At 42.3% G+C, this 15,669-nt stretch overlaps 1 protein-coding gene across 1 annotated transcript; it reads left to right on the plus strand.

The window, feature by feature from the left end:
- The first annotated feature begins 1,116 nt into the window (after positions 1 to 1,116).
- DNAJC12 (DnaJ heat shock protein family (Hsp40) member C12) lies at positions 1,117 to 15,322 on the plus strand. Its single transcript, XM_044297857.1, has 5 exons — positions 1,117 to 1,261; positions 10,129 to 10,207; positions 11,698 to 11,837; positions 12,323 to 12,515; positions 14,224 to 15,322. The coding sequence occupies exons 1-5, from the start codon at positions 1,181 to 1,183 to the stop codon at positions 14,316 to 14,318; spliced, it is 588 nt and encodes a 195-aa protein (XP_044153792.1). The 5' UTR covers positions 1,117 to 1,180; the 3' UTR covers positions 14,319 to 15,322.
- The last annotated feature ends 347 nt before the right edge of the window (positions 15,323 to 15,669 follow it).

Below are 15,669 nucleotides of genomic sequence, written 5' to 3' on the forward strand. Positions count from 1 at the left end.
GTAAATAATCCTGTCAGGCATACTCCCTCAGGCATGAAATCATCCCACACATCAGCTGAGGCCTATTGATGGGTAAACCAAGAACTGAAGTTTATTCACACACACACATCAAGTTTATACAGTGCACATAATTCCTCCCCCAGTATCATGGGAGATAATTGAGTGACAACATAAGCCAACCCCCCCCCCATGTGTCACATCCTTAGTTGGCTGTGGTAAAACTGAACAAGAGTCAAACAGTGTTCATGATGAAGGGCATAATACAGGGCTTTCCTTCACAATCTACTATACTGTCTACATCTACTATACTGTTTGTTTATATCTACTATATTGTCTACATCTACTATACTGTTTACATCTACTATACTGTTTATATCTACTATATTGTTTACATCCACTATATACTGTTAGTTTACTTCTACTGTACCGTTTGTTTACATCTACTATACTGTTTGTTTACTTCTTCTATACTGTTTACATCTACTATATTGTTTGTTTATATCTATTATACTGTCTACATCTACGATACTGTCTATATCTACTATACTGTCTACATCTACTATACTGTTTATATCTATTATACTGTCTACATCTACTATACTGTTTATATCTATTATACTGTCTACATCTACTATACTGTTTATATCTACTATATTGTTTACATCCACTATACAGTTTGTTTACATGTACTATACTGTTAGTTTACTTCTACTGTACCGTTTGTTTACATCTACTATACTGTTTACATCTATTATACTGTTCGTTTACACCTACTGTACCGTTTCTTTACATGTACTGTATTCTCAATTTTCTCTTTTTTTTCTCACTATTGTGAAATGGCATCACCGTCCACAGTGTAATAGTGATATCACTTTTGATGTTTGCGGATTCCTGTCGTCTGTTGCTATTGCCAGTCAATGACCTCAACCTGAAGCCATATTATAATCAAAACCAGCTCCCTTTCATGCTGTACGCAAACAGATGTAATAAGCTGGGTTTTCTGTTAACTATACCTCCCAGGCTGCACTGCGAGAGAAGCAGCCTCACCCCCTGTCAAGTGCCAATAGCAAGCAACAAGTGTGGAGCTGCCCATCTTATATAAAGGCTTGTGGAGCACCCTGTACCATTATAAAGTGAGAAGAAGCAGAGCTGGGTGTGTGCTGCTCATCCTGTCACAGAGATGGAGTCTATTCTGAACAGCACCGAGGAGGCTATGGGGGAGGATTATTACACTCTGCTGGGCTGTGATGAGCTCTCCACGGTCAGTGTCCATCTTATCTATTCTGCTGATACATCTAGCTGTTCTGTTGTCAGATTATTATTCATAGGTCATTATTATGATAGTGTGGTGTGTCTGGAAAATGTCTACGTATGTAAATGTGGTGTTTGCAAAGCAGGCTGTGATGAGATTGCGTATAATACATTGCATCGTTGACGCTGCATGCACTTCTCTATCTTTTATCCATTCTTATAGCCAATGTAACAGTTTAACAACCGGAAACATAAAAGAAAATAATCCCTCTGATTAAAAATATCCATGTCCAATATCATTAAATATATACTTGCAAATGCTGACAAATTCAACACATTCTGACTAATCTTTCTAAATGAGAGAACAAATGTCCAAAATTCTGCGATTGTCCCAGCAGACATGTAAAATGATTATATATAGTTATTAAAGTAATGTACTTGTTTCATTTTGAAATTCCAAAAAACTACCAGACACAGTAAGTGCTGCATTCTTAAGGTTATGTTTTGACCTATATACAGGTAAAACTCGAAAAATTTGAATATCGTGCAAAGTTCATTCATTTCAGTAATGCAACTTAAAAGGTGAAACTAACATATGAGACTCATTACATGCAAAGCGAGATATTTCAAGCCTTTATTTGGTATAATTTGGATGATTATGGCTTACAGCTTATGAAAACTCCTCCAAAGTCACAATCTCAGGTCCCCTTTGCTCAGGGGGTATGGATTAATTAGCTGACTACAGTGTGACACTTTGAGCCTAGAATATTGAACCTTTTCACAAAATTCAAATTTTAAGCTGCAATTCCTTTTAATTTGCATTACTGAAATAAATGGACTTTTGCACGTTATTCTAATTTTTCGAGTTTCACCGGTATAAAGTCTCTTCACCACATAACTTGTTATAAGTATAAAATAAAATAATACTTTCAAATCACGTTATTGTGTACTGTTAATACATTTTATTGTAATAAATATATAATGTATATAAGTGTCTTAGAATGATCCCTTTTTAGGAGGGACAGTCCCTGTTTTTGACCAAAGTACCTATGTCCCATTTTGCTCCTTATATGTCTCTTTTTTGACCTGGGAAATCAATGTGCATCACCTAATAAACTTACTGACTGGTTCCTACCTGTAGATAAGTCCTCAACTTGTATATTTTTTTCATTATATTTTGCAATTTGGACCTTTAAAATGTCTACAATCAGTTGATTTGGTGCTAATATTTAAAGGGGTATTCCAGTGTAAAAAAAAGCTGTCCCAGACTGCAGATGTAGTAACAAAAAATAATAATAAGAGAACTTATACCCACCTTTCCAATACACCGTCCCTTCCATGGTGATAGTGCTTGGTCCCCGCTGCAACCCAGCTCCTGCTAGTGTCTATACAAGGTGAGAAATGGCTGTGACTGCTGCTCAGCCAATCACCCACCTGAGCCACACAATGAGCTATAAGTGTCCTTTCCAAAAAGTTGGGCGGTATGTTTATATTATATTCTAGTATATCCATCGCATTATAACAAAATTTCCAAGGAAAGAGGAGATACTAATATATTGTATAATCATCCAAGAACCAAGGAAAAAGATGTGTTTGTTAGTTTACAGTATGTGTTTGGCAAGTGTACAAGATAATCGCACTTTTATTCTTCTCTGATGTTAGAGAGACCGTGGTAAACAAAGAATTCACCGTATCGATCGCAATAGAGAATTCAGGCAGTGTATTCAAGACTTCAAGGGGTTTTACGGTTTCACGTAACAAAAATCTTAAAGGGCATCACCTGCTCATTTTATTCTCCACCATTGGCACATGTACAGAAGCAGATATACTGCACATGCGCCAATGGTGTATTGTACAGCAAAGGAAGGGGATTACAGGGCCAGGTGAGAGGACACTGATGATGCCTGGCCCTGTCAATCACGTGGAGAGGGGTGTCCTCATCGCTGCACAGCAGAGGCGCAAAGGTGCACCAAGTGGCTAAGGCCGACTGCTCAGTGGTTAAGTCCTCATTTGTATGTGTATTGATATAAGGATATCTCATTAACAGTGCAACTGATCAGCATAAGAAAGGTACTCAGCAGGATCAACCCTACAGGGCTTTATGCCTGATTTGATAAGATTAGTCCTGCTGACAAATGTTCTTTAAAGGGAACCGGTCACCAACTGTATGCTGCCCATACTAACAGTAGTATAAAGTAGAGACGATTTCAGCAGTCTGTCATTTAAAAGTTAAAAGTAAGTGGATGCCGAGAACCAACATCACAATCATTGTAGACTGGGCCTGGAAAAGAGTCACGGCCACCTGAGAAGAGTCCTGGTTATTCATGAATTCCTGCTCTCCTGCCCACCTGCTGATGACTGACAGTCTTCTACCTAGTTTTCTCTCTTTCTCTCTAGGAGAGAACTGCCAATCATCAGCAGATGGGGCGAGAGCAGGAGATTAGGAATAACCAGGACTCTTACTTTTAGCTGATATGTGACACACCGCTGAAATCAGCATTTCTGTCACTATTTTATGCTGCCCTCAGTGAGATCAGCATAACGTTGATGACAGGTTCCCTTTAAGAAGATAAACATTAGGCTACAGATAATGTGGCAAAAGCCTATGTCAAAGTAATCAATATATAGTAACAATAGGCTAGAAGATGTTGATGGTTCATTGGTCTGATAAGGATGATGAGTGTTTTCTCACTGACACTATCATGGCTTCTTATTACTTCCTCTTCACACTGAACAAGACTCTGATTTCGGAAGCTGATATTGATGGCGAGTGAAATGGACAATATTGAAGGCCATTGTTCATCCAGGCCACGTCTGCACACTGACGTGTTTTGCTTACATTGTGAAAAGACGGATCAGTGGTCACGATCGGAATAGAATTGGCCAGTGACTAATTGTTGGCAACATTTTTCAGCTATGTTCTGAATCCCATCTGACTGCCCTAGTTGTACCCCCTGCAATCCAGGTTTTTGGCTTTATTGCCATACTGTTGGATCTGTCCAGTCATGCCTGCCTGGCATGAGTTGGGCATAAAGGGGCACTGTGTTTTCAGGAACTTTTGATGTTATAGGGACATACCTGTATATAAAGATTTGATTAGTGGTGGTCTGAGCAGCTGAGACCAACCTCTAGAATGAGGGGAGAGAAGAGCTCGCTATAGCATGCCCACTCTCAGGACGGGAAGCGAGATGGACACCATAGAAAGTCAATGGGCCGGTCTTTCTCTCGTCTTGTACAGCGCGGAGAGAGAGCTGCGCGCTATGTGAGTACTTCTCTCCTTTCTTTATAGACTTCGGTGTGGGTCTCAGATCTCAGACCCCCACCAATCAAAGCTTTTTATATGTCCCTATAATATGCAGGTTTTCCACTGTCAGAGTTAAAGAGGACATGCCACAGAATCAACCCTATTAAACCAGGCACGTTGCCTTGTAGAGTTGATCCTGCTCAGGGCTGGCCTTAGGTGTTCAGGCGCCCTGTGCGAGCTAATCTTGTGGCCCCCCCAGTTCACCTAAACATACACAAAAAGGAAAACAATCTTTGTAACAAATAGTTTTTCACACAATCTCGGGCCAGCCTGCTGTAAGAGACCGACTGCTAGCTGTGCAGTGCCGGATCCCGAGCCTGGTCTCTGGAGGGGCACTTCCAGATTATTTTCCATCTGCCGCCACAAAACAATGGTGCTTATAGAACAGACTACACAGTGTAGCGGTATACTGTATATTGTGGGGCGCGGTATACTGTATATTGTGTGGCACAGTGTAGCGGTATACTGTATATTGTGTGGCACAGTGTAGATGTATACTGTATATTGTGTGGCACAGTGTAGCGGTATACTGTATATTGTGGGGCACGGTGTAGCGGTATACTGTATATTGTGGGGCACGGTGTAGCGGTATACTGTATATTGTGTGGCACAGTGTAGCGGTATACTGTATATTTTGTGGCACAGTGTAGAGGTATACTGTATATTGTGTGGCACAGTGTAGCGGTATACTGTATATTGTGTGGCACAGTGTAGCGGTATACTGTATATTGTGTGGCACAGTGTAGAGGTATACTGTATATTGTGTGGCACAGTGTAGCGGTATACTGTATATTGTGTGGCACAGTGTAGCGGTATACTGTATATTGTGTGGCACAGTTTATGCTATATGTGTATAACAAACATATTTCACATGAAAACTTACAATTACTTGGCTTGACCTTTGGGGATCTCGGACGCCACTTCCACACTTTGGCCGGGGGCTCGGCGGAGCTGATGTTGTCTTTTATCCTAATGAGAAAGATTTCATAATAAGGATTTGGAGAAGGGGCAGAGGGATAGCAGAGCAGGGAGAGGCTGGTGCTGCTGCTAGGGGGCTCATACCATGGGGGAGTAATAAAGCCCATCATAAAGCCCCCCAGTAGAAATAATTCTCCTTATAATGTGACAGTGCAAAAATTACCCCCTTGTAATGCCCCCAGTTGAGCTAATGTTTCCATAGTGCCCCCATAATGTGCCAGTGTAAAATACCCCTATACAGTGCCCCCATAGTGCTCCTCTCCCCCCTTCCTTCTAGTGCCTCCCATAATGTACCAGTATAAAATGCCCCAGTAGATGCCCTCAGTGTCCCCCTTAATTTGCAAGTATAAAATACCCCTTCTTAGTGCCCTCTGTAGATGACCCCATAGTACTCCTCTCCCCCTTCCCCATAGTGCCTTCCCCATAGTTAAACATTCTACTGTACAGAGCCCCCATATAAAATACCCCTTCTTTGTGGCCTCAGTAGATGCCCCTATAGTGCCCCCAATACTGTGCCAGTAACAAGAGCAACCCCCATCATGTGCCAGTAATAACAGCCCCCCCCATCATGTGCCAGTAATAACAGCCCCCCTATCATGTGCCAGTAATAACAGCCCTCCCATCATGTGCCAGTAATAACAGCCCCCTCAATGTGCCAGTAATAACAGGCCCCCATCATGTGCCAGTAATAGCCCCCCATCATGTGCCAGTAATAACAGCCCCCCCCAATGTGCCAGTAATAACAGCCCCCCCAATGTGCCAGTAATAACAGCCCCCCCCCAATGTGCCAGTAATAACAGCCCCCCCAATGTGCCAGTGAAAGTATTGCATATACAGTACAGACCAAAAGTTTGGACACACCTTCTCATTCAAAGAGTTTTCTTTATTTTCATGACTATGAAAATTGTAGATTCACACTGAAGGCATCACAACTATGAATTAACACATGTGGAATTATATACATAACAAAAAAGTGTGAAACAACTGAAAATATGTCATATTCTAGGTTCTTCAAAGTAGCCACCTTTTGCTTTGATTACTGCTTTGCACACTCTTTGCATTCTCTTGATGAGCTTCAAGAGGTAGTCACCTGAAATGGTTTTCACTTCACAGGTGTGCCCTGTCAGGTTTAATAAGTGGGATTTCTTGCCTTATAAATGGGGTTGGGACCATCAGTTGCCTTGTGGAGAAGTCAGGTGGATACACAGCTGATAGTCCTACTGAATAGACTGTTACAATTTGTATTTTGGCAAGAAAAAAGCAGCTAAGTAAAGAAAAACGAGTGGCCATCATTACTTTAAGAAATGAAGGTCAGTCAGTCAGTCAGCCGAAAAATTGGGAAAACTTTGAAAGTAAGGGCTATTTACCATGAAGGAGAGTGATGGGGTGCTGCGCCAGATGACCTGGCCTCCACAGTCACCGGACCTTAACCCAATCGAGATGGTTTGGGGTGAGCTGGACCGCAGAGTGAAGGCAAAAGGACAAACAAGTGCTAAGCATCTCTGGGAACTCCTTCAAGACTGTTGGAAGAACATTTCTGGTGACTACCTCTTGAAGCTCATCAAGAGAATGCCAAGAGTGTGCAAAGCAGTAATCAAAGCAAAAGGTGGCTACTTTGAAGAACCTAGAATATGACATATTTTCAGTTGTTTCACACTTGTTTGTTATGTATATAATTCCACATGTGTTAATTCATAGTTTTGATGCCTTCATAGTCATGAAAATAAAGAAAACTCTTTGAATAAGAAGGTGTGTCCAAACTTTTGGTCTGTACTGTATATATATATATATATATATATATATATATATATATACAGACAAAAATAACTGGCAGCACCACCTTGTTAGTGGGTGCAAAGTCCAAGTACGGCAACTGGATATTACCCACTTCAATATAATGAAAAAATTGGACAGCACTCCAGACGGGTGAAGTTTATTCACACATGTGATAGCAGCAAAAAAGCAACGTTTCGGCTCAACATGAGCCTTTCTCAAGCGATATATATATATAAACTATATAAACAAACAAACACTTATACTTACCTCAGTGTCAGCGATGTGATGCAGGCCTCTTCCGGCCTGTGTCCCGCGCTGTACGGCTCAGGCAGCGTGATGACGTAATTGCGCCGCCTGCACTGGCCTCTAATAGGCTGCCGGCCTAGTGCCTGCAGCCTATCAGAGGAAGGGAAAGGGACACGCCTCTCCCTCCCCTGCCTCAGCACAGCCATCTGTATCGCTGTCCTGAGGATGGCGATACAGATGACTATGGAGATGAGCGCTTGGAAGTGCTCATCTCCCTGTGCCCTGCCGCCGCCCCCCTACCGCGCCCCTGGATCCGCCAGTGGCTGTGTCGGCCTCCGGGCGCCCCTGTTACCATGGTGCCCTGTGAGGCCGCACAGCTCGCACACCCCTAAGGCCGGCCCTGATCCTGCTGATTAAAATAATACCTGTCTTGTGAAAATTGATTGTTGAGTTTCAGAGAAAAAACGACTGGACCCCACCCCCAGTGCACTGAACTCCTCATTTTCATAAAGAATACAAGTTTTTTTTCTTGGGAATGGTGCAGCGGATCTTTAGAGGTATAATTTTATTCAGCAGGATTAACCCTAACAGGCACTACACCTGCTGACAAGTAGTTTTTAAGTTACACAAGGTTCTCATGAACGCTCTTAGAACTTCTGAGGTGTCCCGAAAGTACACAATCCCTTTAATTTATTTTATATTCCTGGTAGGGGGACACTTCTAACAAGCAGGGATTATAAACATCAGAGAGACCCTTTAATGGAGGTATTTCTAGCACATATTCACACAAGAAGGAAATGACTCCTCATTCTGGGACAGTCAGTGCAAAAGGTGGAAATAGTGGGTTCGCTATTTACAGTTTAAAGTGGCAAAGTGATATATACCCTCCCATCACCTCCGCTCTGTATATACTGTATACCCTCACTGTCCCCATCACCTCCGCTCTGTATATACTGTATACCTTCACTGTCTCCATCATCTCTGCTCTGTATATACTGTATACCCTCACTGTCCCCATCACCTCCGCTCTGTATATACTGTATACCTTCACTGTCTCCATCACCTCCGCTCTGTATATACTGTATACCTTCACTGTCCCCATCATCTCTGCTCTGTATATACTGTATACCCTCACTGTCCCCATCACCTCCGCTCTGTATATACTGTATACCTTCACTGTTTCCATCATCTCCGCTCTGTATATACTGTATACCTTCACTGTCCCCATCATCTCTGCTCTGTATATACTGTATACCCTCACTGTCCCCATCACCTCCGCTCTGTATATACTGTATACCTTCACTGTTTCCATCACCTCCGCTCTGTATATACTGTATACCCTCACTGTCCGCCATTACCTCTGCTCTGTATATACTGTAAACCCTCACTGCCCCATCATCTCTGCTCTGTATATACTGTATACCCTCACTGTCCCCATCACCTCTGCTCTGTATATACTGTATACCCTCACTGCCCCATCATCTCTGCTCTGTATATACTGTATACCCTCACTGTCCCCATCACCTCTGCTCTGTATATACTGTATACCCTCACTGCCCCCATCATCTCTGCTCTGTATATACTGTATACCCTCACTGTCCCCATCATCTCTGTTCTGTACATACTGTATACCTTCACTGTCCCCATCATCTCTGCTCTGTATATACTCTATACCCTCACTGTCCCCATCACCTCCGCTCTGTATATACTGTATACCCTCACTGCCCCCATCACCTCCGCTCTGTATATACTCTATACCCTCACTGTCCCCATCACCTCCGCTCTGTATATACTGTATACCCTCACTGCCCCATCACCTCCGCTCTGTATATACTGTATACCCTCACTGCCCCATCATCTCTGCTCTGTATATACTGTAAACCTTCACTGTCCCCATCACCTCCGCTCTGTATATACTATATACCCTCACTGTCCACCATCATCTCTGCTCTGTATATACTGTATACCCTCACTGTCCGCCATCATCTCTGCTCTGTATATACTGTATACCCTCACTGTTCCCATCACCTCCGCTTTGTATATACTGTATACCCTCACTGCCCCATCACCTCCGCTCTGTATATACTGTATACCCTCACTGTCCGCCATTACCTCTGTGGCTATTAATGAGGGTACTATGGCTGATGAGGGGGCACCGTGGCTGGCATACTGATGTGGCATCAGAACATATACAGTAAAAATAAAAATAAAAAAGTTCCTATTTTATACTTCTGATTAGAGCTGAGTCTTATGATTAAATACCAGAGAGGATGAGGGGTCAGAAGAACAGCGTTGAAAAGCAAATCCGGAAAATGTGGCATTTACGCCTGTGTGCGTGTTCCTCTGTCTTCTCCAGTGTTGACAGTGGTAATTAATTCCACAGCTTTGTTATCAGGTAGGTAGCCGTGACTAAGGGAAAACGTGGCCATAATAACAACAGGAGAGGAAGATGAATCATGACAGCGCCTGCTGCTCGGGGGGAAGAGCAGGCCTCTGTCGGAAAGTGGAAAGCTCGTTCTCATCGGATCTAGAGCGACGTCACAAGCAAATGACTCTGTACGTTTTTCCATCAGGTTGAACAAATTATCGCAGAATATAAAGTCAGAGCCCTTGAGTGCCATCCCGACAAACATCCCAGCAATCAAAAAGCAGGTATTTCATTCATTCCTTATAATAATAGATACAAAAAAATTATTGTCTGCATTGTCCATAGCAATGAGCCAGATCACTAAAAAATAGTGGAACCTGATTGGCTGCTATGAGCATTTTTGGGAACATGGGGGTCAATACGTAGTAAGCTTTCCAAAAATAATAGAAGAAGTGGATCAGCACTCACTTTATTGCCGTAAATACAGGCAGATGTGACGCGTTTTGGCTAAACAGCCTTTTTTTTCACCAAAGTATTATGAAGGGGTTGTACAGTATTAGGCAAAAAAAAAACAAGGTTCACTCAGCCTCAATCATTAGATTTGATCTACAATATCAGACACAGCCCATGGACAGGAGTGGCCTCGTTTCTGGAAAAAACAGCAGACCTGTTTTTCCAGTAACCTCTTTAAAGGGGTTCTTCAGGCTTTTAATATTGATGACCTATTCTCAGGATAGGTCATCAATATCAGATTGGTGGGGGTCCGGACACCTGACGCCCCCGCCGATCAGCTGTATGAAGGGAAGGCGCGCACCGTCTCGCTTCCTGCTCGCTGTCTATATAGCAGTGGCGAGCAGGAAGAAAGACAGGAGACGGCATGCGCGCATAGCCGATCTGATAGGTCATGAATACTAAAAGCCTGGAGAACCCCTTTAAAAATACTGTATGACTTTTATGAACATTAGGGAAAATCGAAGTAAAAAGTGACATTTAAAAAAAAGGCGCACTTTGCGGTAGTCTGTATTCTGCCCCAGCAGAAATAGGGGGTGCAAATGCACCCATTAAATTGCATCTTAAAGTGCCAGAAGCAAGCTAGAAAATAGCTTGTACCTCATTTAATGGAGTCATGGAGCTTGAATTAAAGAGGTTGTCTCATCTCAGACATTGATGGCATATCGCTAGGCTATGCCATCACAGTCAGATAGATGCAGGTCCCACCTCTGGGACCAGATCCTGTCTCTAGAACAGTGATGGAAAGCGAAAATGGCCACCTCTCCATTTACCTCTATGGGACTGCCAGCAATATCCGAGCCAGTAGTTTGCTATTTTCTGAACTTCCACAGTGGTGAATGGAGGGTGGCCATGCTTGCACAGTGTACTCTCCTTCACTACGGACGGACGGGGTCCATTCTGGAGATATCCTAGTAATATGCCATCAATGTTTAAAATGAGAATACTGCGTTAACATTCAGCAGCCTTGGCTCACAGAATCAGGACTAGGATTTACACTTTGACGGACTCTTTAGAGGGGTTCTCCAGGCTACAGCTGATTGATTGGGGTGTGAGTGTCGGACCACCTTCCCCCAGATCAGATATTGATCCAGAGGATAGGTCATCAATATTTGTAGCTCGGAGAACCCATTTAATTATTTTTGATTAGACCTTGTATGGACATCTTAGTCTAAAAACCAACCTGTTCAGGTGTTCCCATGTATAGAGGATAAGTATTTCCCATGTATTTTTGTCATCACTTCCTACATTTATTCTGCTGTAGTGGAAGAGTTTCAGAAACTTCAACAGGCCAAAGAGACCCTAACCAACGAGGAGAGTCGCGCACATTATGACTATTGGAGACGGAGTAAACTGATGATTCCATTTGCACAATGGGATGCTTTGAACGATTCAATAAAAATGGTAAGTCACGTTATATTCATTGGAACACATAATCAGGAGCGTTATAGAAAACAAGAGCCAGAGAGGGGGTAGCCTAATTTACCCGGAAATGTGGTGTTTTTATGTGACTCCATGCTGTCTGGATTTTAATTACTTAAAAATGTTTGGAAGACCGTCTGACGCAGCAAAAAATGAGGATGTAGCAAACCAGAGGGATCGGTTTACATGGTAAAAATTAGGAGAGTCTAAATTGAAAACCAAAAGGCGCGGGGAAGATGTACATGACGTAATCAACTTCATGAGCGTATCTGGTAAAAACCATAGTAATCACAAAGAACCCAATTAAAGCTCATTTTGCTTTAAAATGTTCATGGGGGGGGGGGGGGGGAGTAGATGAGCACCAGATGGATAATTGTACAGAAATTATGAATACACAATATAGAAGCTTGAAGATTCAGACCTAAAGGTTTGACCTAATTTTTATGATGAATCCTTTGTATTTTTAGTCAATGCACTGGGCTGTAAACAACAAGAAGGAAGCAATGCTGGAAGCACCAGATAAATCTTCAAGTGAAACACATGATGACATTTCATTTAACTCAGAAGAAAAGAAAAAGCAGATCAGTGAAGGAAACGAGGATCACACGTTGAAGAAAACGCCAGAACATATTGATAAGCTGTCACCTAAAAGTCCTGAAGGTAACAACACAATTAAATAAAGTGTTTGATCGATGTGGTCTTGAAGCCGCTGCTTGTCTTGTGAAAAGTCCTTCTTATATGTCACCCTTCAGACTTGAATTACTACAGCTTTATTACTCATCCGCGGTACCTTCTGATTTTATCTTGATGCGTGAAACAAAGTTAAAAGCCAAAACCCAGTGTCAAGAAACTGGAAGCTCTTCTGCTCTGTTGTAGTAATTCAGTTACTAGAAAAAGAACAGCGGTAATGATGAGATATGATGTGGAAGTAGGAACATGGAAAGACTCTGATCCAACATAGCGAAAAATGTGTTGCTACCCGTTATGAGATTAGGAGCACTTCCCTTTCTTTGGTATTGCCCAGATAAACATGATGTCTCATGTGTGCTTACTGACATCAATACAGGCAATAGATTCTGAAAGGGGGTCATCCAACAAATTCAAAAATATAAAATACAAATATCTGAAGTAATGCGCACCATAATAAAATAACTATATTACTGCAAGTCATAACTTCGGCGGATCCAGTGCAAGGGGTATTAAGACCGGTGTCTAAAACTCCAGTCAATGACCCCCCCAATGTCCTTGCATTCTCCATCTCTGATGGAACCATAGGATCCTTGCTCCTATGACATATTCTGACAACGAACACCATGCATAGACTGGAACGCTAAGAGATTTAGGATTTTACCACAAGCTTTCAATGTACGACCTCTTACACATCACCTTCCTTTCTATTATACAAGAATTGAAGCCTATTAGACTTTAGGTTGTATTATTTGGACTGGCCCCTGACAACGAGATGAAAATTTTTTGGAATCTGATTATCAGAACAGGTCTCTATAAGAATCCAGTAGGCTGATCCAGCTGAGGATTAGGCTACCGGAGCTTACCGTATCCAGCATGGCTGGATATCACCGTGTACCACTTTGTCCAAGTGATTCCTGGCATATCTGCCAGGGAGTGGCCGGATCTCATTATAGTCGATGGGGATTCAGCAGTACATGGTCACATCCAGTGATTCCTAATGCAACTGTGGGCTTATTCAGACGACCGCATGCTATCCGCAAAAAATGCTTATCCGTTTTTTTTGCAGGTTAGATGCAGACCCTTTCAACTTCTATGGGGACCTTTTCTTCCGTTCTACAGCTCAGCAAAACATAAAACATGTCCTATACTTGTCAGTAAAAAACAGGACGTGGCCTAATTGAAGTCGATGAGTCTGCAAAAATGCGGAATGCAATCCGTTTTTTTGCAGACATACTGATTTGTCTGCAAAAAAAAACAGATACGCATTTTTGCGGACAGCATCCGGCCATCTGAATGAGCCCTGTGAACGGGACCTAAAGCACTTCTGGCTCTTCAGCGGTGCTCAAGAGATTTTTGTTACTGATCATCTTGACAATGCGAGGGCCGCTAAGATCAATGGCCTGTCCATCTACAAATCTCTGGTTTGTGCGCTCTCTAGGTGCTTTTTATTCTAGATTTCAGTGGCGGTCTAAAAATGTATCTCAGACACATCAGTGGATCTTTTTCACCGTATTTCCTCAGTACACGTCTATATCAACATTTCTCCACTGTAAATATTGAGTGACAAAACATCAGGTGTAAATCTCCATTAGTGATGCCAAGTCATTGCATTAGATTTGTGACACGTACCGTCAGGGTGAACCATACTAGCGTTTTTTTCTTTGTCATTTGATTATAGGAGGTCCTGACGCGGCTTACACTCTCCTGCGATTCCGCTGGTCAGCCGAGGCTCCCTCAGACCTCCTGCGAAAATTCAGAAATTATGAAATCTAGACCTCCTCTCCTGAAGTATGAAATGGTCTATCCTCTATAATATATATGGAAATATTATATTCAATGTATTTTATTTTACAGCTACCTAAAGACTATGTTCACATCAAGTTTATGGCTTCTGCTTAATGTATATGCAGGAACACACACATTAAACTGATGTATGTGAGGGATGCCATACAATGGCAATCGTCACCCATATGGTTAAAGGGGTTGCATAGCCTTCTTCAGGAAAGGCCATCACTATCTGATCGGTCGGGGTCTGACACAAGGTTAGTGGTATTATGAAGTTCTGGCACCAACTTCCACCCAAAAAGCTGATCCACAAGGCTGTGGGGTGTCGGACAATCAACTGGTGATTGCCTGTCCTGAGGATAGGCCATCACTTAGTAAAGGCTGGACAACCCCTTTAATAATATTTTACTGGTTACTAATGTATGGTATAGTGTCGTCTATTACGCTTTTCCAAATTTTTCTTCACATATACCAGCCAGGTGGAGGTCAAAGGACAATCTGTTGGCCTTCATCTGGCTGATGTAACTCTATGGCCACGTTTAGCATGTACTGTGGCAGTTTTCTTCGCATACACGCTAAATGTACATCAGAAATGTGATGCAATTATGGCCTAAAATAGAAGCTCTATAATCTGTTGTATTTTTAAACACATGAAAAAACATTTAAAAGCATGTACAAGTGCATAGAATTGTCTGTCAAGTGCACTCATAAGGTCCAGTCTGCATCTGGGTGTTTTTGGCCTGGGCTACACAGAAACTTTTTGTAGCACTTTTGGTCGATTTTTAACTATGGAGTGACAGCGGCAGGCCACAAGATTGCAGCTCAACATATTGGACTGCAGCTTTAGTTTGGCTTTTTGTTGCACTACAGTAAGGGTACTTTCACACTAGCGTTATTCTTTTCCGGCACTGAGTTTCGTCATAGGGGCTCAATACTGGAAAAGAACCGATCAGTTTTATCCCCATGCATTCTGAGAAATCCGTTCAGGATGCATCAGGATGTCTTCAGTTCAGTCACTGAACAGCGTTTTGGACGGAGGAAATACCACAGCATGCTGCGGTATTATATCCGTCCAAAATTCCGGATCAGTTGCCGGAATGCTCGATCCGGCATTAATTTACATTGAAATGCATTAGTGCCGGATCCGGTATTAAAAATACCGCAATGCCAGCAAAATGTGAAGTAAAAATGTGAAAAAAATATATAACGGATTAGTTTCTCCGGATGACAAACGGAGAGACGGATCCATTCTTGCAATACATTTGTAAGACAGATCTGCATCCGGATCCGTCTACAAATGCTGTCCATTTGCATGCAGATTGCTGGACCACCAGCGACG

Source organism: Bufo gargarizans, chromosome 6, assembly GCF_014858855.1.
Source record: "Bufo gargarizans isolate SCDJY-AF-19 chromosome 6, ASM1485885v1, whole genome shotgun sequence".
Classification (NCBI taxonomy): Eukaryota; Metazoa; Chordata; class Amphibia; order Anura; family Bufonidae; genus Bufo; species Bufo gargarizans.